Genomic DNA, 26757 nt, shown 5'->3' with positions numbered 1-26757 from the left:
CGTGGGCCTTTAGAAGGTAGGCAGACACTAATCTGAGTCTTCTCGTCTGCGTCCTTAGCTACTATGTCTCACTTCTCTGTTACTGTCACCATCTATCGTCATCGGTGTTGCTGTCTCTATCGTAATCTCTGCCCGCCTCCCTTGTCTTTGATCACAAGCTCTATTTCGACATGGGTCGTACCGACAGACTTCTTCTGTTTAGTTCACACATCCGAGTCAGAGCATCTCGTTCAACAATTCTGGAACACTGGAATGTTAGTAGGCGCTCGCCTCCTTTTTCAATAGATTGTTGCGGCCAGCGGCGCCGACTGTAAATCTTCTTCTTCCACAGCAACTGTGCCGTTGTCTGGGATGGTTGCCATGGAGAGATGCGCCTAGTAGCAAGCGGCGGCGGGTGGGGGCGGTTACTCAAGAAGAGAAAGGGAAGGAGACAGAATGAACTAATTAGAGACGCGCGCTATGGTCTCGGACTGCGGACACTGTGCTGAGGCTTTTTTTCTCGCTCGAAAGTTCAACAATGGACTATGCTGAAAAGGGGTCCTGATCCCAAGCGCTAGGAAGGGCTTGACCGTTGGACGTGGCGCTAGAATCCGTGTGGCGGGTTATGGTTGCTTCTTTTTTCGATCGATGGTGAGACTTGGAGGGAGGTTGTCACTTGGGGTGTTTCGGTGTACCTCCAGCAAGTGACGACGACGCTGATGGCAGGAACGGCACGGATGAGAAGATTAGTGATAGATGGTCTCTTGCGGGCCTGGATGCGGCCTTGGTCGCAGAGTGCCAGATGAACACGGACTCGAGAGAGACGAAAAACGTTCGTCTTCGTCATGAACTTGCATCGGAATGCAAGTTGTGTGTCTTGGGAAGTCTTGGAGGAATGCGGGAAGACGTACGTCCAACACGTAATCCCTCCGCCGCGGAGACGGGTAAGACCGAACGGCAAGGCGTGCATTGTCTGGGAACGGCCCCTTGTGCATATGAGAGTGTGCCTTGTTAGGCACTTTTTGACGTCGTCTTCTGTTGGATGGACTTGGGAATCCACAATGACGATCTATCGCGATTTAAACGAAAGGAAGCTTAAATGGTTGGGATTGTGTGTTTTTGCTTCTATTTTTGTTGGTTTGCTGGCGGGGCAGGTCGACGTCAGCTCTTTTTTCTGCACAGCTTGGCGGTGGGGCAGGTCGGACCTGTTGATGGGAACAGCCGGTTTGCGTGAGAAGCATGCCAGCAACGTCAATGTAGCAAACGTGTCAATGTAGCAAACGTCTGTTAAATGAATAGACGGAATGCGCAATTCTGCCAAGTCCTCGCTCGGACGAACCGTCTGATTCGAATACACTTTGTCGGTCCCGAAGCAGTCACCAACTTGGTGAATACTAGAGCAGTGCACTATCGTGTGAGCCCGGCCGGCGTGTTGTGTCATTCAAGGCGGGGTTCCAAAGGTCTAGAAACCGGCGATCGGGTCGCGTCAAATTGATTGGGGGCAGCGTTTTCGGAATCATGACATGAAGAACCGTCGAGAAAAGGGCTTTGATTGGTTCATGATGTTGTCTTCGCTTCCAGAGTCTGTTTCGACGATTCTCATTGGGGTGGCGCCAAAGCTGGGGCGCGTCACCCATTGAGGCTCAGTCTTCGGGATGATGTGCATATCCCCCGTTGGCCCCATCGGTGTTTTCACCAATGCCTTGCAGCTGCGGATTGGACGGCGCCTTTTCGTTTTCTGAACGGAAACACGCCAATACGTCTTTCCAGCGAGCAGCTTGGACCGGCAAAGAAATGATTCGAGGGACTTTGGGCTCGTCCACGTCCGCGAAGGTTTCGTAGCTTGTTTATTTGAAGGTTTTGCCCGGTTCGAGTCTTGTCAGCTCGACAGGGAACATAGCACAAGCGGATAGTCGGCGCCAAGGCATCTGTCCCTTCGAGAAGTGCTCGTTCGGGCCCGATGCGTTGTTCCCCAACCTCCAATCGTCTGATTGAGCGGGAAAGTAAAAAAGTGACAGCTGCGACCGCCTTCTTGACGGCTTTGATCGCTCGGTTAGGTTGTCAATGTCCGTTTCGGCGAGGTTGAAGAAGTCGCTGAATGTACGGTCAAGACTGCTTTGGCAGTGTCCGTGGAACTGCAATGCAGCATAGGCATTTACCGAGAGCCAAGCGAGTCACGTCGACGAACCGCAATCAGACACGTCCAGACTCTGCCCATCCCGCAGTGACAGGTAGAGTGAGCCGAAGTGGCTCAGTTGTGAGATAGCTTGTAGGGCTCCCCGGACAGTGGAGTTTTGGCGAGGAGCGGGAAGAAGAGCCTTTAGGGTGCAGACATGGTTTCTTGTGGCCTCACTTTCGCAAGCGAGCAAGATTGACCGCGATACGGATGCGCAGTCGGGTTTCTGGGAGATGAAAGAGTTGAAAAAAAGGTTTGCCGGGCTGGAAGGGACCGGCTTCGAGAACCCCTGCAAGGCGCAACTCAGGGCGATGAACCCCTGCTGCGGACTGCGGCGGCGGGACATCAACCTCTCTTTTTGCTGCTGGGGCCTTGCTTGCCCTGCCCTGGCCTGGCTGTCCTGTCCTGCCCGCCCTGGGTCAGGGTTCTTCAAGGGACAGCGGGAGGGCGCGATGTTGGCTTGGATGCTGGATCTGGGTTGGATGGGTGGGCAAGCGAGAGAGCGGGTGGTGAGATTGCGATGAGAGAGACGGACCAACCTCTCCTATTACCTCAGTTTGACGCTCGATAACTGATGCGGATGGCATGAATGGGCGGTCGTCTCATCGGACTCTGCGAGTGCCCTGTTTCTGGCATTTGTTTGGATGCCTGGGAGGGTGGTTTTTGGGGGGGAGTGACAAAAGTGACAGGCCACGGCAGGTGTCTCGCGTTTTCCCAGCCCGGCCGACCAGCCACAGCATATTCCCCAATCCAGGTGCTCGGTGGAGACAGGGTGGGGTCTTGCCGCCCCTCATTCGCCCAGCCACCACACGCGCGGCCTGGGGATGGCCCCTGCACGCAGCACAATGTACAGTGCGGCTTCTGTCTTTTTGGCGCTTGGCCTTGGCGCTTGTCCTGTTTTAGCGGCACTCTACTCGGTTCGTACCTGCTGAGTTTCTTTCCCTCAGCGCCGGGAGGGGAAGAGGGAGAAAAAAAAACTACGAGGCAGGTAAGGCGCGCCATCGCTGATCGAGGTTAGCTGGACCTGTCGTCCGTTGCAACAGAGCTAGGAGATACCTGCAGCCAGTGGCAGGACACCCGTGAGGCCCAGGTACCAAGCTCTTGCCTGCACCGGTTTTTCCAGGTACGCAGTACGGATCCTGGGTAAGGTACCTGACCTGAACCAGGCAGGTTCCACACCCCACTCCAACTGGACTCCAATTGCTAGAGTAGGTACCTGTTGCTGCATGCACGTCTGCTTCTGCTTCTGCTTCTGCTGCTCCTCCAGCTGCTGCATGCCCGTCGCCGCCGCCTGCCCTGCGCCAGCCAAATAACAATCATCATTCATCATCTGCCTCCTCCCACCCGCTGCTGCTACGCTCCCGACTTTGCCTCGCCTTGCCTTGCCTCACGCTGCGCTGCGTTGCTTGGCTCGTTCTTGCTTAGCTTTGCTCTTCCTGATCTGATCTGACCGGGTGTCTTTCTGTCTTTCTTCCTCTCGCACACACACGCACGCACAAACTCACACACTCTCTTCTCCCTCACCCTCACTTCCTCTCTTCACCTCCCCCTCTCACCCCGTCATCGTCGCCGTTTGCCATTCATTCCTCGGCTCAGACGCAGACTCGGGTGCTGGCTCCCTGCCTTCTTTCTCTCCATCGCCAACATCGTCCTTGTTTCACCCGTTGTTTGTGTCTCTGCCCTATCGTCATATTTCTCTCGCCTGGAGCCCTCCATTGTTTTGATACCCGTCTCTCAAGCAAAAAAGACGAACCGAGCCGCCAATGTAAACGAGCTCTCTCTCTATATCTCAGAGTTGCCAGCATTCTCCTATCTCTACCAGCATCCGCATCACTGTGTGGCTTGCCAGCAGCTTCACTTTTTGTTGTTTTTCGTCGCCTTGTCAACCCGAAACGGCATCCGAATTGACCCATCGAACAGCACCTTACAACACAACACATACAGCAAACACAAAACATGTTAACGTCCAAAGCGAAAGCATCGCACCCACTCAACGGGATGCACACGGCCGGCATCTTTGCCGACCCCAGCGTCGATGGCCCATTGATCGGCACCCTGGTCGCTATCGTCGACCGCGCAAAGAACTTGCCCAACCGCAAGACCATGGGGAAGCAGGACCCCTACTGTGCAGCACGTCTCGGCAAGGAAGCGAAGAAGACGACGACAGATATTCGCGGAGGACAAACACCCAAATGGTACCGACACTTTCTCCCGAACCCATTCATGGCCCGCCGATAACAACTAACATACTACTCTGCAGGGACCAAGAGCTTCGATTCGCCGTCCACGATTCCCCAGACTACTACCAGCTCAAGGTGTCAGTGTTTCACGACGATAAGAAGACGGACCTCATTGGAGAGACATGGGTCGACCTCAGGGATATCATTGTTCCCGGCGGAGGACAGAACGACTTGTGGCGCAACTTGACCTTCAAGGGCAAGTATGCCGGAGAGATTCGCATGGAGATCACATACTACGATATCCGGCCAAAGCCCGAGAAGCCCGTAGCGAAGCCGAAGCCTGTCGAGGCCGAGCCGATTGAGACGTACGCATCCCACGGAACCATTCCTCGAAAGCAGATCAAGAGGCGTCCGCTGCCCTCCGATCCTTTCACGGGCGAGGCTCCCGCCGCCCCGTCACCGGAACAAGCACCGACCCCGCCTCGTGCTGGTGGCCCTCGAGGACCCAAGGAGATGAGCGCACCGTCGTCGCCAGCGCCAGAACCGAGAGAACAGCCGAGTCTGTCAGGCTCCCGACCGATGCCCACGAAGAAGCCCGCACCCGCACAAATACCGGCGCCGTCGCCATTGCAGGCTTTCGAGTACCACGCTTCTCCTGCTTCTCGCAGCCAGCCAGAGCTACCTGCGCCTACATCACCCGCTGCCCTACCTCACCCCGCCGAGGTGACACCTCAGCACACTCCCACGAGGCACGAGCGCTACGATAGCCCCACTTCGCAGCACGACGAGAGAGACTACAGCCCGAGATATGCTTCCCAAGAAATCGTCGATCGAGCCCACTACCGTCAAGGCTCGGAGCCACCGCCCCGCGATTCGTACCTTCTCGAGGACTCCAGAAACTCTCCCGCAGCCGAGGATGACAGGCCGCCGCCGCCTCCTGCTCACCGCAGCAGAGGAAACTCCCAGGATATGGTCTTGAGGGGCTCGTTCGACACGCCGCCGAAATCAGCAAATGCGGCCATGAGACAGGATGTCCTCCGAAACGAGGCGCACCGCATGTCGTTTTCTACGGCAGCATACCCTGGACGACCGCAGTACCGTGGATTTGACTCTGCTCCAGAGGTCAGACACGCTCTGCCAGCTCCGGAGGATCACTTCCAGGAGCAGTCTCACCCCCGACACCACTCCTATGATGGACATGCTGAGTACAGGTCTATGCAGCCGACGGTTGAGGATGTTCCAGAATCGCCTACACCTGCGAACAAGACCACCGCTCGAAGAAGCTCGCGCGTCCCTCCGTATGACGAACTGGGTTTTGGCCAGGATCAGAAGCCAGCGCCGCCTCCACCTCAAGCATTGGCCGTTGGCCCTAGACAACCCGCTCGAGCACCTCAATACCAAGAACAAGCACACGATCAGGGATACGACCAAGTGCCAAGTCCGGCGCCGTTGAACATTGGCGGCAGAGGCAGTGCAGGATCTCGCCAGCGCGGCCAGTCGCCTAATCCCCCTTACGACAGGGGCAACGAGATGGTTTCATCGGGTCCTTACAGCACATCGCCGCAGCCAGACTATCAACCTCAGGGCAACGAGCTTGTCTTTGCGGGCCGCGGTTCAGCATCTCCAGGTCGCTTCAGCACCTCCCCCCAGCCAGAGTATCAGCAAGACTACCAGCAGGACTATCGGCAGCAGCCGGAGTACCAACCTAGAGGTGATGAGTTGGTGCTTGCTGGAAGAGGGAATGCTTCACCTGCTCACTACAGCACTTCACCGCAGCCATACGTTCGAGGTGACGAGATGGTCCGACATCAGCCGGTGTCTCCCATGTCTATGCGTGACCCGAGAGGTGATGAAATGGTTCGTCACCAAGTGTCGCCCATCGCTACGAGGGATGTCAGAGGCGATGAGATGGTGCGCCAACATCAGTCTCCCATTGCCTCCAGAGACTTCGCACCAAGCCCTCAAGACTACCAGTCTCGCAGCCAGAACTCTTATGTATCGCAGCGATCCGAGCTCTCGGGAACCGAGATAAAGGCAACGACCATGCCCTCTGTCCCTGCTTCCTTGGTGCCAGGAGTCGACCCCGGTCTCACACAAGATGTCACCGATCGCATTTACGAGGACCGACGTCAGACAAGGCGTTACACAACCGAGAGTATCACGACGCCTACACGTGGTAGGCAGCATCCCGGATACAACGACCAGACCTACATCCCGCCGCGACACGACAATCGGCAGTCTGTGGCTTACAGTGGTGATATGCATAGAGGACGCGGTCCTTCACCTGCGCCCCCGCATCAAAGCATGAGAGGACGAGGTCCCTCACCGCAGCCCTACGCTCACGACATGAGAGGAAGAGGTGCCTCCCCTCAGCCTTATGCTCAGGATATGAGAGGCAGGGGCGCATCCCCCCAGCCCTACGCTCAGGATATGCGCGGCCGTGGCGCCTCTCCGAACCCCTACGCCCACGACACGAGGGGACGAGGTGTGTCGCCTAACCCCCGCCACGATATGAGGGGACGCGGCGTTTCGCCCAATCCCCACCACGATATGAGACGCGGCATTTCTGTCAGTCCTCATCCTCAACATCGCGCCCGTGGTCTTTCACCGATACCGCCGCCGCAGTCCAGACGAGGAATGTCCCCCAACCCGTCTCACACGATCAAGCGCAAGTCGGTCAGTCCGGCGCCGCCCCCGGATCATCGCAGATTGTCTGGCGTTCCCTTCGGTCCCGACTCATATGATGCGCTCAACCCGACATTGTCCGCCACCGGCAGCGATATCTCCAGACCCGACCCGGATGAGAAGATCATCACCCACGATGGCCGTGAGATTGATCCTTCCGATCACCTGCCCATGGACACTTGGGCGCCGGAGCCCGAGCCGAAGGGTCCGAAGACCCCAGCTACAGCATCCGTACGTTCCAGAGTCTCCATGGCTCCTCAACCTGCGCCTACGAGCGGTCGTCGTCAGCTTCGTATAGCCGCTCGGCCGCAATCCCAGGTCTCGCCCGTCTCCTACGACTCGGATCGGTACAACACCCCGCCCGCTCCGAACAGCGGTGCCCGGAACCGGTTGCAGAAGAAGACGCAACGCATGTCTGCTCTTCCTTCCACCTCGCCAGCGGGATCCAGTCCTCTGGCGCCCATCTCTTCGCACAACTACCAGGATCACGGCAGCGACTTCACGCCGCCTCGCATGTCACGCGCGAGCACGTGGGACTACCCCAGTGAGAACCACGCTCCTCAATACGGCAGCTCCCCCGGCGGCATGCGCGGCGGCCCCCCGATCCCGGCGAAGATCCCTCTGCCCATCATGAGCGGAGCCAACAACGCTAGCGAGAGCGAGTGGGCTCTCATGCAGGAGATGAGCCGCATTGACATTGGTGCTGGGCGCTCCAGACGTCATCGTTACTAGTTCAGCATATCACAGCCTTCAGCATTGGTAGCGACGGATTCATGAGTTCACGTGTCAATTTTCTCACGACGGACTTGTTATTGTAATTGTACTATATAATGGTTGCGGGGTTTTGTGTTTCTGGATCGGGATTTCTTTTGGTGGAATGAATTGGGAAAACATGGCTTGGGTTACGGGAGATGATGGGCGGCGGAATTTGTATGGTAATGCTGCAGACAGCCAGAATTCCATCTTTTCACATTCATCTTTTGGCTACATGTGACTCTTCGATTCGGTTCCGGCGTTTGCTGACCATAAATAGTTCGATCCTGTAGGGCTGACTCGTTCCTCATCCCCTCCTTTTGCGCCGTCAAAGCGATATGGTCGTTCAAAATGCCAAGCCCCACAGGTCAACTACGTTCCCCCTGGCCTCAGAGCCGGTCGCTCCGTGCGGGCTGTATGTATGCATTGATCGAGTCAATTCCGTCATTTACGAACGAAGACTCTGAGAACATTTCATATGGAAAGAGAACTTTTTTTTTGAATCATGTATTACATGCCATTGGACCGTACACGGTACACCCCGCAAACGTTTTAGCTATACGATGAACATGAGTTCGGACGTAACCTTATTCTCCCTCCCCCCTAACACAGAAATGAATCTTAATTGAGAGTCGGTTATTCCGACGTCAGCCTCTGCACAGAACCAGACATTCCGGTCTTTTTCGTGTTCCAGGAATTCTCAATAAAAAGATGTCGAGCCCGTGTTCACACAACCAGGCCCGAGTCCCCCCACTCCGTCACCAACTCTGCTTAATGATCCTGCTGTGACAAAGTGCCGCTCTTTTCACGATGTCCAGCGCAACGTTCGTTTCCAGGCTGCGCAGCCTGTCGCTACCGCTCCTCCTCCTCTTCCTCCTCCAGGCCGTCTGCCTCACCGCGTCGCCCACGCCCCCGCCCGCGCTCGGCAAGCGCGCGGGCGCGTTCCCCGACTTTTCCGCCGACTACGATGGCCGCGTCAAGAAGGGCGAGTACCTCCGGACCCTGATGCCGGTGGACAACGCGGGGGCCGCGGCGGCGAACGGCGGCGCGTCGGTGGTAAGCCCGTACCAGGACCCCGCGGGCACGGCGCGGTGGGGATGGAGTTTGGATACGTGGTGGTACCCCTACGACGGCGGGCTGAAGCCGAGCAATCTGAAGTTTCTCAGCGAGGCGATGGGTGACACTGCGTTTCCTGTGGATGAGAAGAACGGGGCGGTGTATTATTATGACCACGACAAGGAGTTTAAGCAGGCGAACGGAGAGACGGGGGAGGTGAGTAAACACCCCGAGGGACCTTTTACACTCTGTCCCGGAGTTGGGGCCCCATCTTATACCCGAGATCTATACTAACTTCTCTCAGCCGTCGCTGGGCTCGTACAGCAACGTCGTCAACCCCGCCGCCGGCGCCCTCATCTTCGACGTCAACATGTCCCCCAAATACGCCGTCAAGGAGTACGGCCTCGGCACCGTGCCCGACATGGACACGCTCTCCGACTTTGCCTTCTTCCAGTGGCTGCTCGGCTGCCAGGCGAAGAAGGTCGACCCCAAGAGCCTGCAGGTCGTCTTCCGCGCGCACATCACCTACGGGCCGACGTACAACATCGTGCTGCAGGCGCTGAAAGACGCGGGGCAGAAGCGCGTGCCGGGGTGGAGCGACCGCGTGACGTTCAAGATGGGCACGAGGGAGGGGGACGCGATCTTGGGCAGCACGCACGGCGCGGGGACGGCGTGGATGCTGATTCAGCATAAGGATACGCTGGGCGTGAAGGAGATCACGGAGGCGGTGGTGTGGGGGATGGTGCAGCCGAAGAGTCTGGCGGATACGCCGGGCCCGGCGGAGGGGTTTGAGTTTGATGCGGATCGGGGGTCGAGTGTGTTGAATATCAGGTTTACGATTAAGGATGCGTAGAGGGGTGGTTTGCTAAAGCTTTCAGCGGGTTCTCTAAGAAAATGACTATGGTAACTGAGATACGCGCCAACTCTCGTGTGGTGTTTGCTGTACGATGGGTCTTCATCCGTCTGGTGATTAGTTCTGGCCTGGGAGAGAATCTTGGTTTGATGAAAGTGCTTGAGGTACGGATCTCTCCTTTTGTGTCCATAGATCATGAGACCATTTTGGTGGTTGGTTTTGTGCCCTCCATCTATGTGAATGTACCATGGGGAGGGGCCAACGAGCTGGGGGTGATGAGTTTGGACAACTGATACCGCAGGTGGAAAAGCCCGGCTCGTGATAGTACTCCTGTTACCTAGAGGGAAAATGGTCAACACATGGCCTCTAGCCGTCCACAATGGTTTTTACCTGCCTAGTGGAACAGACCTTCTCACTCGCCACCTCCTGACATGAGAGCTTCAGTAACCCGTTCGGGCCCAATCCGATCGGCTCCACTACGTGCGCCGCCGCAACGTTCGGCCTCGGCGCGGATTCGACTTTGTGATATTCAGAGAGTTTACTTGTTAGTAAGATTGTGTAGGGTTTCTGTACTGTTTCCCTTCACCGACCAACAGAGGACATGAGTTGAAGTGCTCGCATGGTGTTTCCCAACTCATGCCGCGAACAAGGCGTAGCTGTTGTCTTCTTTTTGCCGGGGCCGGGAGCTACATCGTAACTACAGACTCAGTGGTTGAAATATTATTCGGGCTGTGATTTCTGCTGTTGCTTGAGGAAGCAGAGCCTCACAACAAAGCTCGCGACGCTCGGATATCCCCGTGGGAGCAGAGGAGAGGACTTTCAACCTTCACATAACGGGAATGACGTCTAAGGAAGCAAATCTTCTTCTGTTTATAGTCTAAGACGAAGATGGTAACCGATACCGAGACCGAGACCGAATCATGTCGCCCAAAGGAGCAGATATCGGCGACCATAAATGCAGAAAGGGCGCCGCTTTGATGTATCATTTATATTCCACGCGCGTGAAACCCCATTCGAGGCAAGAGGACGGAGTGTTGTGGGCCACAATATGAGAATTCGGTGTGACTCAGTCACAATAGGAGAACACGGAAAAGTCGGCGATTGGCTGGGAGTTGAACGTGAATGTTCTCTCACAAACGTCGCAGAGCCTCCTGTTCTGTATTTAATAACTTGATAGGGAAATTTCGGAGCCTGTAGTATGTGGTTTGCGACAGCTTTCCCCGAGTTATCATCCAATCCCTACGAGCCACTGTCAAGTACAACTCCGCTTGGCTCTCGATCTTCTGTTATATCCCCCCTATTCATCAACTATTGGAATACAAACAACTACACTATGCAGTCCTCGAATGTTCTCGTCGTCATTGGCAGCGGCGGCATGGGAATTCCCGTCGCGCGCCGCCTCGGCGTCGGCAAACGGATTCTCCTCGCGGACTTCTCGGCCGACAATCTCACCACTGCGCAGACGATCTTGGCCAACGAGGGGTACTCCGCGCAGACCGCTCTTCTAGACGTCGCCAACTACGCGTCTGTCACGGAGCTTGCGCAGCAAGCAGCCAAGATGGGTTTCGTAGAAACCATCGTCCACACCGCAGGGGTCGGCCCCTCCGCCGGCTCTGCTCGTCGAGTATACGAGATCGATCTTCTGGGCACAATCAACGTCATCGACGCGTTCCTGCCCGTCGTGCAGGCCGGCTCGAACCTGGTGTGCATCTCGAGCATGGCAGGACACCTTTGCCCGCCTCTAAGTGCCGAGTTTGAGCGCCATCTCGCCACGGCGTCCCGAGAAGACGTTTTGAACCATTCGGATTTGAAAATCGACGATTCCAGCAGTCGGGGCCCTGCAACGGCGTATGGAATCTCCAAACGGGCGAATCTAGTTCGCGTACAGGCGTCTGCTGCCGCGTGGGGCCGCAAAGGTGCTAGTATCAATTCCGTGAGCCCGGGCGTGGTTTCTACGGAAGCCGGTCGTAAGGAGATCGAGGGACCGGCGGGAAAGTTTGTGGAGTCGTCTCCAGCGGGAAGAGCGGGCGCCCCTGAAGACATCGTTAATGCCGTTGCGTTCTTGGTCAACGCCGCGTCTTGCTTTATTACTGGGACTGATATTTTGGTAGACGGCGGCGTCACAGCGTCGGTCAGATGGAGGGAGGTGTAGTAACCGTCTATCGAGGAGTGCAATTCTTCTCGATCATGTTCAAACCAGCGGGGACGGGGTTGACAAGCCGCAGCGCCAGTGCGCTTGAAAAGAAATCGATGCTTAGAAGTGGCGCAATATAAGGTATTACAGAAACATCATATTCTATCGCAAACGATCTATCAGAGCAAGATTTTGTCTTGTAAAGCTTGTAAACCATCACTTTGATGGTAAGGTCGTCTGAGCCATAGAGGTTACTGACACATTTCCTCCGATGTAAAGACAGCTAAACGTAGTTCGTCATTCCTAGCTACGGCATGGTCAAGGAAGATAGCGTATCAATTTGTTTTGATAGCATAAGTTCATATAAGTTCACACAAAGATGTTTCGCTGAAATCTACAACTACTTTTCCCGCATACTTGTCCAACGATTTACGGTGGCTCTGACAGACTATGTAGACTCAGGCATGTGTTGAGCGCCAAGCTCAGAAGCGTCTAGACCATTGCCTTTATCACTTGCAAGGGTTCGTATTCTCAAATCACGCCTAATTCCCAGCTCATGCTCTGTCGACTCTCTTCTCTCTTCTGACAATGGCACTGATTTGACTCTTTGCTCATAGACCGGCCGGAATCCATAGACGGTGTCGTTATTGCCCTAAGGAGTCTAAAGTACGCAAGGCTCATGAAACCTTTTTTTCTCTGAAGAACCGGGTCTTCCGTAACTACCTAAGAGGTCTTGGGAGTAAATCTCAAAAGAAAGTAAGTGGTGCTCGTCTTGCTCGACAAGATAATCGCTATCAAGAATTGAGAGTTTGGGGAAACTTTTGTCAACCTGGACTGGCAGACCGTCACATATCACAGAATCACACCCGTCACAGCGATGGAAGCATGAACTTGGCACTATCGATCATCTCGGTGCCCGATTGTGGCACAGCAGCCTTTTTAGGGTCACACAAAGAACTACAACACAATTATATCCCATGCACACGACGGACACAGCCTTGTGTTGGTGTCCAAATCTGGCAAGCTTGTCAGCGGTGGACCAGCATAGTGGTACTGTAGCCGATGAGTGGATATCGTCAAGGGTCATGATAGGGTCAGATACGGCGAGAGCAGCGTATTGAGGCCGCACTGGTGGCCAAATCATGCATGTGGCCAAACGGGGAACGAGTTGCGGCGCTTAATCCGAGTACGCACTGGGCGAGGGTCTTGGCGAAAACGACAGCCTGATGCCAAACAAATTACCGCAGATGTCCCGCCTCCCAACTCTGACACGTCAACTGTCTGCCCCCACTCGTCCCCTGTTGTCTAGCCGTTCATTCTCGTCAAGGAAATACAGATAATAACCTTCATCAAAGCAAGCGGCCCCTCACCTTTGCACGCATCTCTCAGATCCCCCGATTGCCCAGACAGGATGTCTGCTAGCAGGAAGCTGCTACCCTTCTTCATCTTGTTGTTTGCAAGAGCCGTATTGGCAGATGGTGGAGATGACTTTGCCAACAATCTCTTTTCGGACCTGGGACCGTAAGTCTGCAGAATTTATTCTTCCAAGTGTTCCATACTAAGCAATTCCCGGTGTTCAGGCTGCTGGCGCTCTTTGGAGAACGAGTGACCATGCAATTCATGAGTGGTTCAATGGGTTGGGCCGATAACATCATCCTCGCAATGGCTCCTCTTGGTATTATTACTGCTATTGTAGGAGCTATTCGTGTAGGGGGCCCGTCCTGGCTTAAGGCGGTGATCGGCAGAGCTCGGGAGAACCTCGCAGTTGCCGAGGCTGAGCTCATGTCGTCAACCTCGCAAGAAGTCTGTGAGCTGTGGAATGGACAAGAGGTTGTGAGGTGTATGGGATCGCCTTCAGTCACCGAGTTCATCTGTTTGTTGCCCGCCAATGCGCAGGGCAGTCAGAGAACTCCTGAAATAAAGGTGGACACAGATTTAAGTGCATTGGACGATTATGACAAAGATCTTGAACGAATCGGTAAGAATTCTTTCATTTTATGACTGGCGGATTTCTTACTTTCCTCTTAGACTTGAACATACACGCCGACATTAAACGAATGCGAGCTTCCCGAGGCAACCTCAGCGACAAGGACTCAGAAGATACTACAACACCACGATCCGACGAAATGATCATAATCAAACGGAATGTGTCTCTCGACGCGCCAAACATCTCCTTAAATACGCATCGTCAATCATCGCGAAGCGAGTTGCGCTTTGTTGCAGCTTTTGGAACGATCCTTCAACTTGGTGTCCTTGTATACTCTGGATTCGCTACGTATTATCCGACCCTGAAGTTCCCGAAAGATGATAATTCAATCTCTGGCTACGCATATCCTTGCGCTGCAACTGGGACTTTCATTCTAGTAGTTGGGATGATGCTATGCGCTCACGTCGTGGAGAGCAGTACAGCGGAGGAGCGATTTCAAGCGAAGACAGGGAGGGACAAACAAAAGGGTTCGAATGATTTGGCTCCAACAAACCAAAACCGTTAGCGACCAGGTTTTTGGATCCTTTGCGATATACGCAAAGGATGATCAAACGTTCATCACGACATCAAGGAGATCCCAACATGATGAGGTTGAACAGTCTCAGTCCGTGACAGACAAGGGAAAGCATTCGACCTCAGATGACTTAGATCAGACTGCTATACCTCCGCCAGACATGCCAATCGCAGATGATGAAGGAGCTTCCATAACTATCCAGTTCAGGACTGTCCTTGGAACTATGACCACACTTACGGGGTTTGTCTTACAATTTGTCGGTTTACGAGGACTACACTGGTCCGCCTCGATTGCTCAACTTGGTGCCGTCTTCTTGATGGTCTGTTTGAAGGCATGGGTTCGCCGTGGACTAGCGACGCCCCCCAAAGCCATATCTTTGCCACCTGGATATGAGCTTGACTGGTTCGCAAAGACATTGGGAAATGTTGATGAAGCGCCCTGGAACAACGATGCAAAACCTGGCACCGGACCTGTTCGGAAACTCAACAAATTTTCCAGGACCATTAGCAGAAAGTCTGATGGGCATGAATCTACACAGACTGGTCCGAATGGTATCCCAAAGAGTTCGGAGGGGGGTTTCGATAGTTCATGGAGAATCGCGAATACCGGGGATGCGCATTTAGGGTACCAGCAACGGAGCAAGAGCCAAGTCGACGCACACAGAGAGGAGCAGAGTCCAGATAACTCTGACGCCACCGTCCCAATGGTTTCGAATGCCCAGACAGTGCTGAACAATCGGAAAGATCTTGGTCATTTGGCCAAATGGAGCGGACCGGCTTCTGCGGAGGCTGTATCTCTCGCCAGGGCAATCGAGATTACGATGAACACATTGATTGGCTCTAAGCCTATTGAATTTGCCTCTATCGATTCAGCTTCTATCGGTCCTACGTCTATCAGTCCTACGTCTATCGATCATGGTTCTATCAATCATGGTTCTATCAATCATGATTCTATCGACCATGATTCTATCGACCATGCTTCTGTCGGTCTAGCTTCTGCCGGTTCAGCTTCTACAAACGTTACCCCTAATTATTCCATGGACGTTCCTCCTATCGTCACGTCTCCCCATGATCATTCGCCTATTGGCCTTGATTCTCCTCCTACCTTCTACTGGTCTCTTGACGCTTGTTATGGTGGTTTCACCCACGACACAGTCAACTTCCAACTACAGCGACAGGCCGATGGGAAGTGGAAAGCGTTTGCGAATGAACATGAGGCAGCGTTGTCATTGTGGCTATCCTCTGTCAATGACGACAAGCGAAAAACAGCGAAGCTGCCCAAAATCCGGGAGCGACCGGGGAACAAAATAAACAGGGAAGATGACGCTCGATTACGCATGGAGGAGTCGAACGGAGAGCTGGGCCTGCGGCTCTTGGGGTTACATACTGCAGCCCTCCATCAAGACCTCCGGTGGTGGGTGCCGAAGGACTTGCTTCGCATCTTTGAAGTTCAAGAATGCGACCAACATCAAGAGCCTCAAGAGCCTGAAGAACGCCGATACCATCAAGATGATAATCAAGAACAAATTTTCGAAATGGAAACCCACAGAGTCATTGGGTATGGTCAGCAGAAAGTGTGCCTGCAAGACGCGAGGAATGAAATCAAGAGGAATCAAAACTCAATTCGATTCAGTCGGAAAGATTTGCCCGAGGACATCACAGACGATGATGACGACGAAATTGCCAAGGATGTTGGGACAAATACCGTTCTTGCAACAGAGTCATTATCTTCTATGCCGATGCTTTTTGCCCAGCACATCTTTTCAGCATTCATGTATGCTGTAACAGGCATGAACAAGAAAACGACACTCTTCCAAGATACTGCCGACGTACAACCCAACACTAGTGGCGACAGCACTTGGACATCCTTCACGCTCCGGAACGCAACTCTATCTGCAATGATTTCGGAAATCGAAAGCTCTGGTTTTGGAAACCTTGCAGATATCTATTTCAGCGTCATACCGCCGCTGAGTGAAAAACACAGACTTCCCCAGGCCGATGATACGATTATTGCAATGGCAAGAGAGAAAGCCGAGCAGCATGAGCAACTGCAACATTGGGAGGAGGCTACTAAGATATATCTGTGGCTTTTCCGAACAGCAAACACCTTCAAAGAACGAGGCATGCTCACCAAGGCCACTGCCGTTTTGATGGAGTATCTGAGACAAGTTTCCTCCACTATTGATCTGAGTGAAGGAGAAAGTGGTTATATTCTTGAGCCTCTGAAGGAGGCCAAGAGAACTATCGAGAAAGAGCTGAACAAGTCTGCTGACCATCAGGTTCTGATGAGTCTCATGGCTCTATATGCAAGACAGGGCCGCGAATGGAAATGCGCTACATTTTGCGAACAGGACGCCCAAACCAGTTGCGACGAGAACGACGAACGACTGGACGAATTCAACTTCACGTATCTGCATAAGAAAGCTTGTGGAGACGGTTTCGACTTAATCTACACTCAGCGCTCAGATTTGAATGCGAAAGACATCCTCCGTTGGATGCCCCTTCATTATGCTGCCAGAGCTCGCTCCTGGTATGCGGTTTACGAGTTTCTTGATCGGGGCGCTGATGTCAGCTCCGTTGACCTCAATGGATATACACCATTGCATTACGCCTGTCAATTCAGCATGGAAATGGATAAGGATGCTGATAACAGGGAAATGGTAATTAAATACCTCATCCGTGAAGACACCGACGTCAACTTTCAGGGCAGAGATGAAATGACGCCACTACACTATGCATCGATGGAGGGCAACGAGGGCATAGTGAGCGCATTAATTGAGGCCGGAGCGAGGGTAGACATCCCAGATGCCTCAGGAAACACACCGTTACTCTGGGCAGCACGCAAGGGGGGTTTAAGTAGCACCCAGAGCCTGTGGGAGGTTGCAAACAAAAGGCTACGAGATAATCACGGCAGAACAGCCTTACACCTAGCAGCCCTATCCGGATCAGCTGATGTAGCTGAATGGCTCATCACCAAAGCAGGGGCTGACAAAGAGGCTAGGGATCGCTTGAAGTTTCGACCTCTACATTGGGCGGCGATGAACGGTCATGAAGAGGTTGTGGATCTTTTCATCAATGAGGGTGCAGCAAAGAATGCTAAAATCTTAGATGGAGCTACACCACTACACTGTGCGGCTGCAGGGGGGCATGCCCATGTACTAGCGCTGCTCCTTCAGCATGGCCTAGGAACCAACGACAAATGCGAGGAAGGTAGCACAGCTCTACACAGCGCAGCTCAAGGCGGACATGGGAAAGCTGTGGCACTTCTTATCCAGCAGGGTGCAGACAAGGACGCACAACTTACAGGCAACAATGCCGTTGGCATCACACCACTACACCAAGCAGCCGAGGAAGGACATGAGAAAGTCGTAGCACTACTCATTCAGCATGGTGCAAACCCAGATGTTAAAGATGGCAAAGGGGCGACACCACTACATAATGCCAGCAAGGGAGGACATGAGAACATCGTGAGACTACTCATTGGGGTAGAGGTTGATATTGAGGCCCAATGCACGTCTGATGCTGATGGTGCATTTGAAGAATTAGGAACACTTACACCCCTTCACTTTGCTGTAGGTTATGGGCATGCGAACATCGTGAGGATTCTCATGGATGCAGGGGCTAAGACGGACGTTTTGGACAAAGACGAACCAAGTCGCCTGGCTGTGGCTGTCATAGGTGGCCACATGGAAATCGTAAAGCAACTCATTGAGAACGGGCCCGATGTCCATGAACAAAGGAACCAGTCAGTAGTTGGTTCACATTTGACCACGGGCGAGGCACTACTACACCTCGCTGCTAAAACCGGTGATGTGGAAACTGTGAAGCTACTCATTGAAAATGGAGTGGACAAGCACGTTGTGGATGCCTATGGCCAACAAGCGCGGCAAACAGCCTCCTGGCAAAGGCAAAGTGCAGTTAGAGAGGGAGGGCTCGAAATACGGATAGGAGCCACGAACATTAAGCGCAGTGCTAAGGACTTTGACCAAATCATTTTACTTTTAGAATAGCAAAATAGAATATGGAAGGTCACCAGTCAAATCTAATTTGACAGAAGCCATCTCAACTGGCAAGTTGGCCGAAGGTAAACATTCTGGCCTTGAGGTCTAATACTGCTTGGCTACAGTGAGTGGGATTTAAAACAGTTATCAGTACTTCGTATGGCTAATTGAGCCTTCTCTCGTTGTCTCATGTCCATCATCAATCCGATGAAGACCGTCGGCGTCTCACTAGTACTAGGACAGGAGGAATAGATGATGGCGACATGATCATAATGCTGGGTTGCCCGAGGCACAAACCCAAACACGACGTATCATGGCTATCACAGCACTTAAAATTCTCGCTAACCCCTAAGCCTCTTTATCTAGAGCTATGCTATCTGGGCAGATGCCTGGTACTGTCCAAGCTATTGGATTGTTTGAGGATAAGGTCGACATCTGATGATAACGGCTCTTATGATTCCATGTCGTCCCCTTTCAACATGGGAAATACTGGATGTGAAGCCAAACACGCGGATCGGGAGCAACATACAAGTATGAACACAACGTAAATTACAAGTCTATACGTCTATACCCGCTTATCAAAATGCATCATCATCACATACCGGGGGCCGAAAACTCTGCGCCCTTGAGCCCAAACACCCTCTTCAAGCTCAACCACAGCTCAAACGCGCCCAGCTTGAACTCAACCCTCAGGAACCCAACCCACGCGGACGCCAACCGGAACGCGTTCGGCGGCCACAGCAAGGACCCGCGCGCCCGCAGGTCCTCCAGCTGCTCCTCGAACACGGTGCGCGTGCAGTATCTTGCGAGGATCATGAAGGAGCGGATGGGGCCCTGGCGGGTGTGCAGGTTCTCGTCGAGGCTGCGGGTGAGGTCGTTGGTCTTGAGGATGAGCAGGATGATGCGGGGCACCTGGCCGAGCAGCTGGACGAGGTCGGCGAGCAGGCCCTCCTGCAGCGCGTCGCCCATCTCCTTCTTCTCGTCGGCGGTGCGCGTCTGCAGAACGGAGCCCTCGCTGTTGAGGACGCTCCAGTCGCGGCCGGTGATGGCGGAGGCGAAGAGCGGGAACTGCTCGTCGTTGATGTTGGCGACCTCCTTGGCGTACTTGCGCATGCGCTTCATGTCGCCGTCGATGACGGCGAGCCACATCTTGGCGTAGGAGCGCTGCAGGTCGCGGGGGATGTCGCGGTAGAGGCCGTGGTCGTAGAGGATGATGTCGAAGTTGTGGCCGCCGCGGAGGCCGCGCCGGGACTCGTTCTTGCGGATGGCGAGGTTGCCGCCATGGGGGTCGCAGTGCAGCGGCGCGTTGTGGCCGAAGATCATTTCGTTGAAGATGCGGGCGAGGCAGGCGGAGACTTCGTCGCGGTCGATGCCGTTGGCGTCGAGGTACTCGAGGTCGTCCAGGCGGTGGCCGGACACCCGCTGCATGACGAGGATGCGCTCCTTTGACCAGAGAACTTCGGGGATGACGAGGGGGTGCTCGGGGAGTTTGGCAAAATGGTCTCTGGTGCGGTTGGCGTTGTGCTCCTCTTCTCTGAAATCCAATTCCTTCGGCAGAGAGACGTCCATCTCGGAGGAGAGCCATTCGAGGTCGTATTCAGGGAAGAAGCGCTTGAGGGTCGAGAAGGTGAATCGTGTCAGGGCGAGGTCGAGGGGAGCCCACTGGCCGACGCCAGGGTGCTGCACTTTGACAGCCACTTGCACGCCGTCCTCCTTGACAGTTGCTGTGTGTACCTGAGCCAGAGATGCCGCGCCGATGGGTTCGTTCGAGAATTCCGAGAAGTAGTCCCATAGCTCCTTGCCAGTATCCTTCCGGAACATCTCCTCGATCGACTCGAACGACGACACGGGGCACTTGTCTTGCAGCGGGATGAAGGTGTTTGTCCATTCAGGCGGGAGTAGGTAGTTCATGGCACTCTATCTCGGTGTTAGCGGTGGTATCGCAGCGCTTTGCATGTGAAGGAGGCCGTACCAGGTGCTGGCCTAGCTTGATGAAGATACCGCCATTCTTCTCCAGAACCTTGAGTGTCCTATCGGCGCATCGCTGGTGGCAATCCTTGAGGATTTTCGACTGTAATTCAGGGTCTTCGATCTTTTCTTGCTGGTTCAAAGTCGTTCGGTAACTGCGCTACCATCAGTACGCTGGGTGGCGGATCATCGTCGAGGACAGACCTACTCATTGATGCAAACCGCCAATGCAGAAGCAACCCTCCCAGCACGCTCTGCTCCCTCATAACCGTATTTGATGTCGTCCCCGAACGCAAGCACACTCGCTCCCGCTGCACCGCCTCCCGAAGCAAGAAGCAGCACTCTGCTGCCCCTCTGGCCTCCCTTCGGAGGCGCCCTGCCAGGTGAGGCTCTTGACGAAGTCGACGAGAACCCGCGGGTGTTGCCTCTGGCGAACGACTGCTTGCTAGGCTGCGCCGACGGGCCAGCGCGACAGCTGGAGCACGTCCATGGTTGTCGAGTGGTGAGCCGGCGCAACGGGGACGAGAAAACGGAGAAGGCTTTCATCTGGACGCTGGCCCGCTGCCGCCAATAGTGTGACAATCGCAAGAGCAGTCCACGGCGACTGTCATTCTACGTTGGTCGTGTGTGTGTACTGTTATTTTTTGTTTTTCTCCTGGTGGCCAATTGTCGGTGTCGAGGTCGTGTGTTCGCTTTCTCAACAGTCGCTACAGATTGTGGAGCAGCCAAGGGGGATTGAGTTGTTCAACAGAGGGTCCCAGAACTAGTTGGAAATCATGTCGTCAGTCGACCTCGCAGCGACTTTTTTTTTCCTTCGCTGAATTTCCCTCTTTCACTGTTTGCCATTGCGCCTCCGGCCCACGGCGGTCGTTGGGGTAGGGTGGCGCCTGTAGCTTTCCCCCATGCGGCGCCGTTTTTTCATTCGCTCGGCTTGGTAGACCCCTGCCTCGGGGTCCGTTCGGGAACCGCCGGGAGAGAGAGAAGGCCTGGCCAGGCGCGCCAGGACCGCAGGCGAACTGCATGAGGTCACACTGCCCGATTGGGGGAACGTTCTTCGTTAAGTGGACTTCACGTGTCAAACACTCAAGCCACACGCATCGTGCGCCACGACGACAAGGTACTTTGTATCTGACCGCGTCCGAGTCGCGTCCGGATATCAATTAAGCAATTACAACAACCAACGCGCCAGCTCTCACCCACCTTGCCGTGCCACATCCGGACGACTACACGACACACCGGACCTTTAACAACACCACCACTTCGTCCAACCTGCTCAGCACCTCCGATTTACGACTTGCTCTCGACCAGCTCCCATTCATGCAACCAAACAAAACGCCAGAAAAGAAAACCGCCAGCAGCACCATGTTTTCCGTCGCGGGGCCCGTCGTATTCAGCGAGCGGACGCCATGGGACTTTAGACCCGCCGTCCCGTCGCCTCTGTCCTCATCACCCATTCGCGCGTCCTCGCCACTCTCTCCGATCAGCGACAACACCGTCCGCCAAACCCAGTCGTCGCCCATCCCCGCGCCAAAGTTCAAGTACGCATCGCGACCGACGAGGCCAAACCCGGTGCTCCGGAGACGCGAGGACGTGCAGGAGAACCGCCGCAAAGCTTTCCTCCAGAATGTCAGGCAGCGCCAGGATGACAAGACGTACCAGAGGCGGGATATGGAGGGAACAGTGAGTATTTCACGATGGTCATCGAGGTGGACATGCGGGGCTAACATGCGCGACAGCTTCTAAAGTCAGACTGGGACCGTGACATGCGGCAACGCTATTATTTCAAGCAGCTTGAGGGAGACGCGATATACTCCGAAGCGGACATAGAGGACGCGGCTACTCTTAGCCAGAACCAAAAGCAGCAGATCCCCGATGGCGTCGATGACATGATGGTCGACGCGATCGCACAGGAAGAGCAGGATGAGCTCGACGCGTTGCTCTCGTCTTACAGCCAGTCTTCAGACGCTCAGCAACCAGACAAGTCAGACCCTTACAACCTATCAGACGACGAAGACTATGATGAGCTGTTCATGAGCCTGGTGTCACAAGAAAGCGCAGTACCGGACGCATCTTCCCAGGAAATGGACATGTCCTGAAAAGCTGGTATCAAAGGTTGGCCGAGCTATCAGCAGGCCGGTTTGCATTGTGGAGTTTGGGTTTAGGCAGATAATTGCTTGGGGACAATGGTTGCTTTTTGGCGTTGGGCCAACTGCCCGGATGGCGTTGGCATTTTACTGGCTCTTGTACGGTTACAGAGTCACGATTATCATGAACGAGTCTGGTGAAAATAAAAGGTATATCCTGGATCTCCGCAGCGAGCTTCCTATTATTGCGGATTACAACTCTCGTCTGCGTTGAATGCTTCCTGTGCTGATGGCATATCTCCAACCAAGTCCGAAGGTGGCGATCCGGCGGCTTGCATCTACGTTGTGTCAGCGGCGTGGGCTCCAACTTGGGCCCTTTGAGATCGCTTACCTTCTGCATCCGGTCGACGATGTATTCTCTGTCCGCCGCGTTTCCATCTGAGTATGTTTTCTCCTCAAACTTGGCGACAATCTCCTTTACCAAAGCCTGCTGCTCCTCATAATGCTTCAGGTCTTCTGCGGGGGTCTTCTCGCGGTTCTTCTCCAGCCACTCAGGGAACTTGTTGTTCAGCTCCTTCATAGGCTCGTACAAGATCTCTTTGTTGGTAAGTTGCTCCATCATGCCCATGAGCATCTTGGAGAACTCTTCTTCGCTACCCGCGCCGTCCATGTTGCCGTCGCCAAGCTGCTTCATCATCTCCGCAAGGAAGTCCTCGGTGGACGATTCTGCGGCAGCAGCTGTGGCCTGGTCACCGGATGCCTGCATGCGCTCCATAGTCTTCCTGATCGTCTCCTGGAAAGAGCCGTCCGCGATGGGATCTGCGGCGGCGGCCGCCGCCGCTGCTGCCGCTGGTTTACTCGCGGAGGATGATGATGGTTTGGGTGGCTGCGCCGCCGATGCCGATGCCGTCGCTGATGCTGGTGGTTGAGGAGCAGAGTCTACCTCTTGTGCGGCTGCGTTAATCTGCTTAAACATGTCGTCGAATTGTGCTTGCATTTCCGGCTAGTGATGTTAGTCGGCGCGGTCAAGAAATGCTCGTCGATTGCCATACGTTTTTCTCCAGCTCCCCGATCAGATCTGCCATGCCAGCTTGGAGCTGCTTGGCAAAGTCGTCAGAGGAGAGCATGTCTTCCAGGGTCTTGTCATCCGCCTCGCTTGCGACAGCAGCAGGTCTTCCAGGACCAGCGGCAGTGGGCGCAGCTTTCTGTTCGGGCTTCTTGGGTTCAACGTTCACCGCCGCGAAGTCGTCGAGCATGTCTGGCCAAGTCAGTACTTCGGCTATCCATCGCAATATTTGCAGCCTCGTAGCGCACCATCTAGGTCGTCCAGGTCGTCCTCATCGGGATCCGGGACATCCTCCATAACGTCGACCGGCTTCTTCTCCTCGACCGCAGGCGCAGTGGCCTTCACCTCCTCGGGCTTGTTGGCCGTCCCGGCCGAATCACCGTCCTTTTCCATCGTTGCAATGCGCCTTAGCAAGTTTGAAAGGGTAATATGAGATGCGCGACGAAAGGCAAACGCAAGTATGTTCGAGTCCTCGGATGCTCAAATAAACAGGCCCGCCTTGCCGGGAACACAGATGCGGTCGGGACAAAGAGTAGTACGGAGCGCACCCAGGTTGCAGCGAAGACGAAAGCCCGGATCTGAGGTTGCTGCAGGCAACACAACCAACCGCACAAAGGCTGGAGCAAGGCAGGCTTGACTGTCGCACGGGGGCTGGGATGATGGCTTTGTACGTGCAGAAAGGCGGACTGTCAGATGAAAGCCGAGGAATCGGGCCTGAAGCTCCTTGTCTTGCATCTGGGCAGTTCCATTTGCCCCACGTCAGATTCCCAGCACCCCGCGCTGCCTCCTACCGACCGCCGACCGCCGTGGCCCAAAGTGCATTGCTCAGGCGGGGTCCTTCCTATTCGTCCAGTAATCTTCCGCTTCGCGCCCCCTGCCGCCCCTCTCCAGGTGTCCCGAGCTTCTGCGGAAGGCACGTCCATTTGCTGAAGGTGCCGTACTGCGTATGCGTAGTAAGGTCGCAGTTTCCCGCTGGCAGCAACGCGTGGTACGTACCTGCGAGCGACCCCGAAAAAATTCCACCGCCTTCCAACTGAGGTGGGTTGGCGCATTCGCTGAGGCGTGTGAAGCGAGGCGGCCTTGCCTTACGGTTAATCGTGGACGCCTTCTTGCTCAGCAGACTCAGTTTCAGTCATCCCAACAAGCCCCGAAGCCCAGCTCAAGCGCAGCCTTGTCGCCTCCAAAACCTCCAAGATCCAGCGGTTTCCCCATCGTCGGAAATCCCGCTTGACGTTCTCGGCTACTGTCACCAAACGCACGCGATCCAAGCGTCGTAACGAACTCAGCCGAGCCGACACACATCCTCGCGGCTAAGCAAGACAACTGCTACGAGCAACGACGCGAAAACACCATCACGATGTCTTTGTGCCAGAACAGACTTCAGGAGGAGCGGTACGGATCTTCATCCGACACATGGCACGCTCTCCGCTAACGTGTCTCAGCAAGCAGTGGCGGAAGGACCACCCCTTCGGCTTCTTTGCAAAGCCGCAGCGCAACGCTCAGGGTACTCTTGACCTGAAGGTGTGGGAGTGCGGCATCCCGGGCAAGGAGAAGACGATTTGGGAGGGCGGCTTGTTCAAGCTGACGATCACATTCCCCGAGGGTATGTACCTGATGCCAAGCGCACCTGTCATTCGCCTGAACAGCCTTCACTAACCTCAATGCTCGTGAATAGAGTATCCCACGAAGCCTCCCAAGTGTAAGTTGTTCATCTCTCTGTGTTTTGAGATGACAAGCTGACAAGCACGGCACAGGCAAATTCGTTCCCCCTCTGTTCCACCCAAATGTCTACCCCTCCGGCACCGTTTGCCTGTCGATTCTGAACGAAGAGGAGGCCTGGAAGCCCGCGATTACGGTCAAGCAGATTTTGCTTGGTATCCAGAACCTTCTGGACGACCCCAACCCCGAGTCGCCCGCTCAGGCGGAGGCCTACAGTCTCTTCAAGAAGGACAAGGCCGAATACGAAAAGAGAATCAAGCGCGTTGTGCGGGAAAACCCTGCGCCCTAGATGGGGTTCAGGATTCGACGATTAAAGCTACGAGATCTCAATGTCGTGCCCGAGAGCACGACTTCGGCGTTTGGGAAATACCAGTCGGTTTGCTTCTCTGCTTTTGGGCGGGTCAATGACGCAGCGATGGATTTGAGGATTCCAAAGATGAGGGGAGTCGATACAGGAATAGCCTAGACATTTGGTCTGCCATAGAGCCCACGAAGAAAACGATTCATCGCGCAAGGTCGAGCTCACGTGCTTTTGCCATTCGTGGATTTGAGCCAGCATGGAGAAACACACGGTGACTCTTTCGAAGGCGGATATGGCTCCATCGGTCCGTGGTGGGAGGTGCATCATATAACCGCAGCCAACCGACATGGTGGATATGGCTAAGCGGAACTAACAAACCCGGACTCCTAGGAGGGCAAGGGAGGTCGAGATTCGGAGGAGAATGCCTCCACCACAGCTTGCTTGGCAAGGTACCTGGAACCCTGACGGCGGTGACGAGTAAGGCTGTTAGAGTCAATGGGAGCGGGCGCATTACCAAACAGTAGAGACACACACTTCCGACACGCTCGCGTTGGGTTGCTGCGAATACATTGTTGTCAGGCCGCGGATGTTCTCTTTCTGCATTGGCGCTCTAGCCAACTTGCGGCGAGCCCCCGTCCGCTGTCGCTCGCGTGGCAGCATGCTGGAAAGTGTTGCCGTCGCCGTGGCACCATCCGACAGATGTGGTTCCCGATGTCAAGTCGGAGAGCCACACCGACTCGCGGTTCCTGTTGGTCGGTCGAGTTTCTTATCAGTCGGACAGGTTAGGTAATGCGCAGACTGGCGGGCTGTGAGTGGCCAGCGCTGCAATTGTCGCAGAAGCCGAGATCGGCCCAGGGTACAGCTGCGTTACACTAGCGCAGCGTCTGAGATTAGCGTATCGTGGCTCTTGCTCTGTCGATACTTCAGCCAGCGCGCTCTCGCGCTCTGCGGCCGGAGGCTTAACGAAGTACCTCATCTTATCGGCTTGCGTACCGTCAGTCAGGGCTCAACGGGGTGCTGGCCGGTGGACGCAGGCTGCGAAGTTAAAGTGTCAAGGTGCTAGGGGCAAGGGATGTCATTGTATCAGAAGAGGCCTGGGGCCGTTGCGGGAAACCGAGCAATTAGAGCAGAAAAAAAAAAAAAAAAAAATGGGTGAAGCGCAAGAAGAGTCATAATTGTTCTTCCCGCTACCACACTCCTCCGCCCGGCCGCCTCCCACCTCTCTGCTCCGTATTTATTCCTCCCGGGACGCTTCTCTTGCCTCGAGCTTGCAATCTCTCTCCCGACAACCAAAACCTCATA

General features: G+C 54.7%; 8 protein-coding genes across 8 annotated transcripts; 6 read left to right on the top strand and 2 right to left on the bottom strand.

The window, feature by feature from the left end:
* Positions 1-4111: 4111 nt before the first annotated feature.
* On the top strand, positions 4112-7752 carry COL26b_000635 (uncharacterized protein; the record flags this gene model as incomplete). The annotated part of the gene is made up of 2 exons (XM_053173600.1): positions 4112-4350; positions 4416-7752. 2 exons carry the CDS (start codon positions 4112-4114, stop codon positions 7750-7752), a joined length of 3576 nt encoding a protein of 1191 aa, XP_053042648.1.
* An 831-nt stretch (positions 7753-8583) lies between these two features.
* COL26b_000634 (uncharacterized protein) lies at positions 8584-9682 on the top strand (the record flags this gene model as incomplete). The annotated part of the gene is made up of 2 exons (XM_053173599.1): positions 8584-9045; positions 9134-9682. 2 exons carry the CDS (start codon positions 8584-8586, stop codon positions 9680-9682), a joined length of 1011 nt encoding a protein of 336 aa, XP_053042647.1.
* A 1333-nt stretch (positions 9683-11015) lies between these two features.
* COL26b_000633 (uncharacterized protein) lies at positions 11016-11834 on the top strand (the record flags this gene model as incomplete). Its single annotated transcript, XM_053173598.1, has 1 exon — positions 11016-11834. One exon carries the CDS (start codon positions 11016-11018, stop codon positions 11832-11834), a length of 819 nt encoding a protein of 272 aa, XP_053042646.1.
* A 3802-nt stretch (positions 11835-15636) lies between these two features.
* COL26b_000632 (uncharacterized protein) lies at positions 15637-17172 on the top strand (the record flags this gene model as incomplete). Its single annotated transcript, XM_053173597.1, has 3 exons — positions 15637-15890; positions 15950-17078; positions 17155-17172. The coding sequence occupies 3 exons, from the start codon at positions 15637-15639 to the stop codon at positions 17170-17172; spliced, it is 1401 nt and encodes a 466-aa protein (XP_053042645.1).
* Positions 17173-18911: 1739 nt separating this feature from the next.
* On the bottom strand, positions 18912-20497 carry COL26b_000631 (uncharacterized protein; the record flags this gene model as incomplete). Its single annotated transcript, XM_053173596.1, has 3 exons — positions 18912-20234; positions 20290-20440; positions 20490-20497. 3 exons carry the CDS (start codon positions 20495-20497, stop codon positions 18912-18914), a joined length of 1482 nt encoding a protein of 493 aa, XP_053042644.1.
* Positions 20498-21647: 1150 nt separating this feature from the next.
* On the top strand, positions 21648-22381 carry COL26b_000630 (uncharacterized protein; the record flags this gene model as incomplete). The annotated part of the gene is made up of 2 exons (XM_053173595.1): positions 21648-21965; positions 22022-22381. 2 exons carry the CDS (start codon positions 21648-21650, stop codon positions 22379-22381), a joined length of 678 nt encoding a protein of 225 aa, XP_053042643.1.
* Positions 22382-22611: 230 nt separating this feature from the next.
* COL26b_000629 (uncharacterized protein) lies at positions 22612-23828 on the bottom strand (the record flags this gene model as incomplete). The annotated part of the gene is made up of 4 exons (XM_053173594.1): positions 22612-22707; positions 22761-23372; positions 23422-23627; positions 23684-23828. 4 exons carry the CDS (start codon positions 23826-23828, stop codon positions 22612-22614), a joined length of 1059 nt encoding a protein of 352 aa, XP_053042642.1.
* A 964-nt stretch (positions 23829-24792) lies between these two features.
* Positions 24793-25443, top strand: HUS5 (SUMO conjugating enzyme Hus5; the record flags this gene model as incomplete). The annotated part of the gene is made up of 3 exons (XM_053173593.1): positions 24793-24827; positions 24878-25038; positions 25190-25443. The coding sequence occupies 3 exons, from the start codon at positions 24793-24795 to the stop codon at positions 25441-25443; spliced, it is 450 nt and encodes a 149-aa protein (XP_053042641.1).
* Between the last annotated feature and the right edge of the window lie 1314 nt (positions 25444-26757).

Source organism: Colletotrichum chrysophilum (genome assembly GCF_026319265.1).
Source record: "Colletotrichum chrysophilum strain AFK26 chromosome Unknown scaffold_2, whole genome shotgun sequence".
Taxonomy (NCBI): domain Eukaryota; kingdom Fungi; phylum Ascomycota; class Sordariomycetes; order Glomerellales; family Glomerellaceae; genus Colletotrichum; species Colletotrichum chrysophilum.
This window is presented reverse-complemented; position numbering and strand designations above follow the sequence as displayed.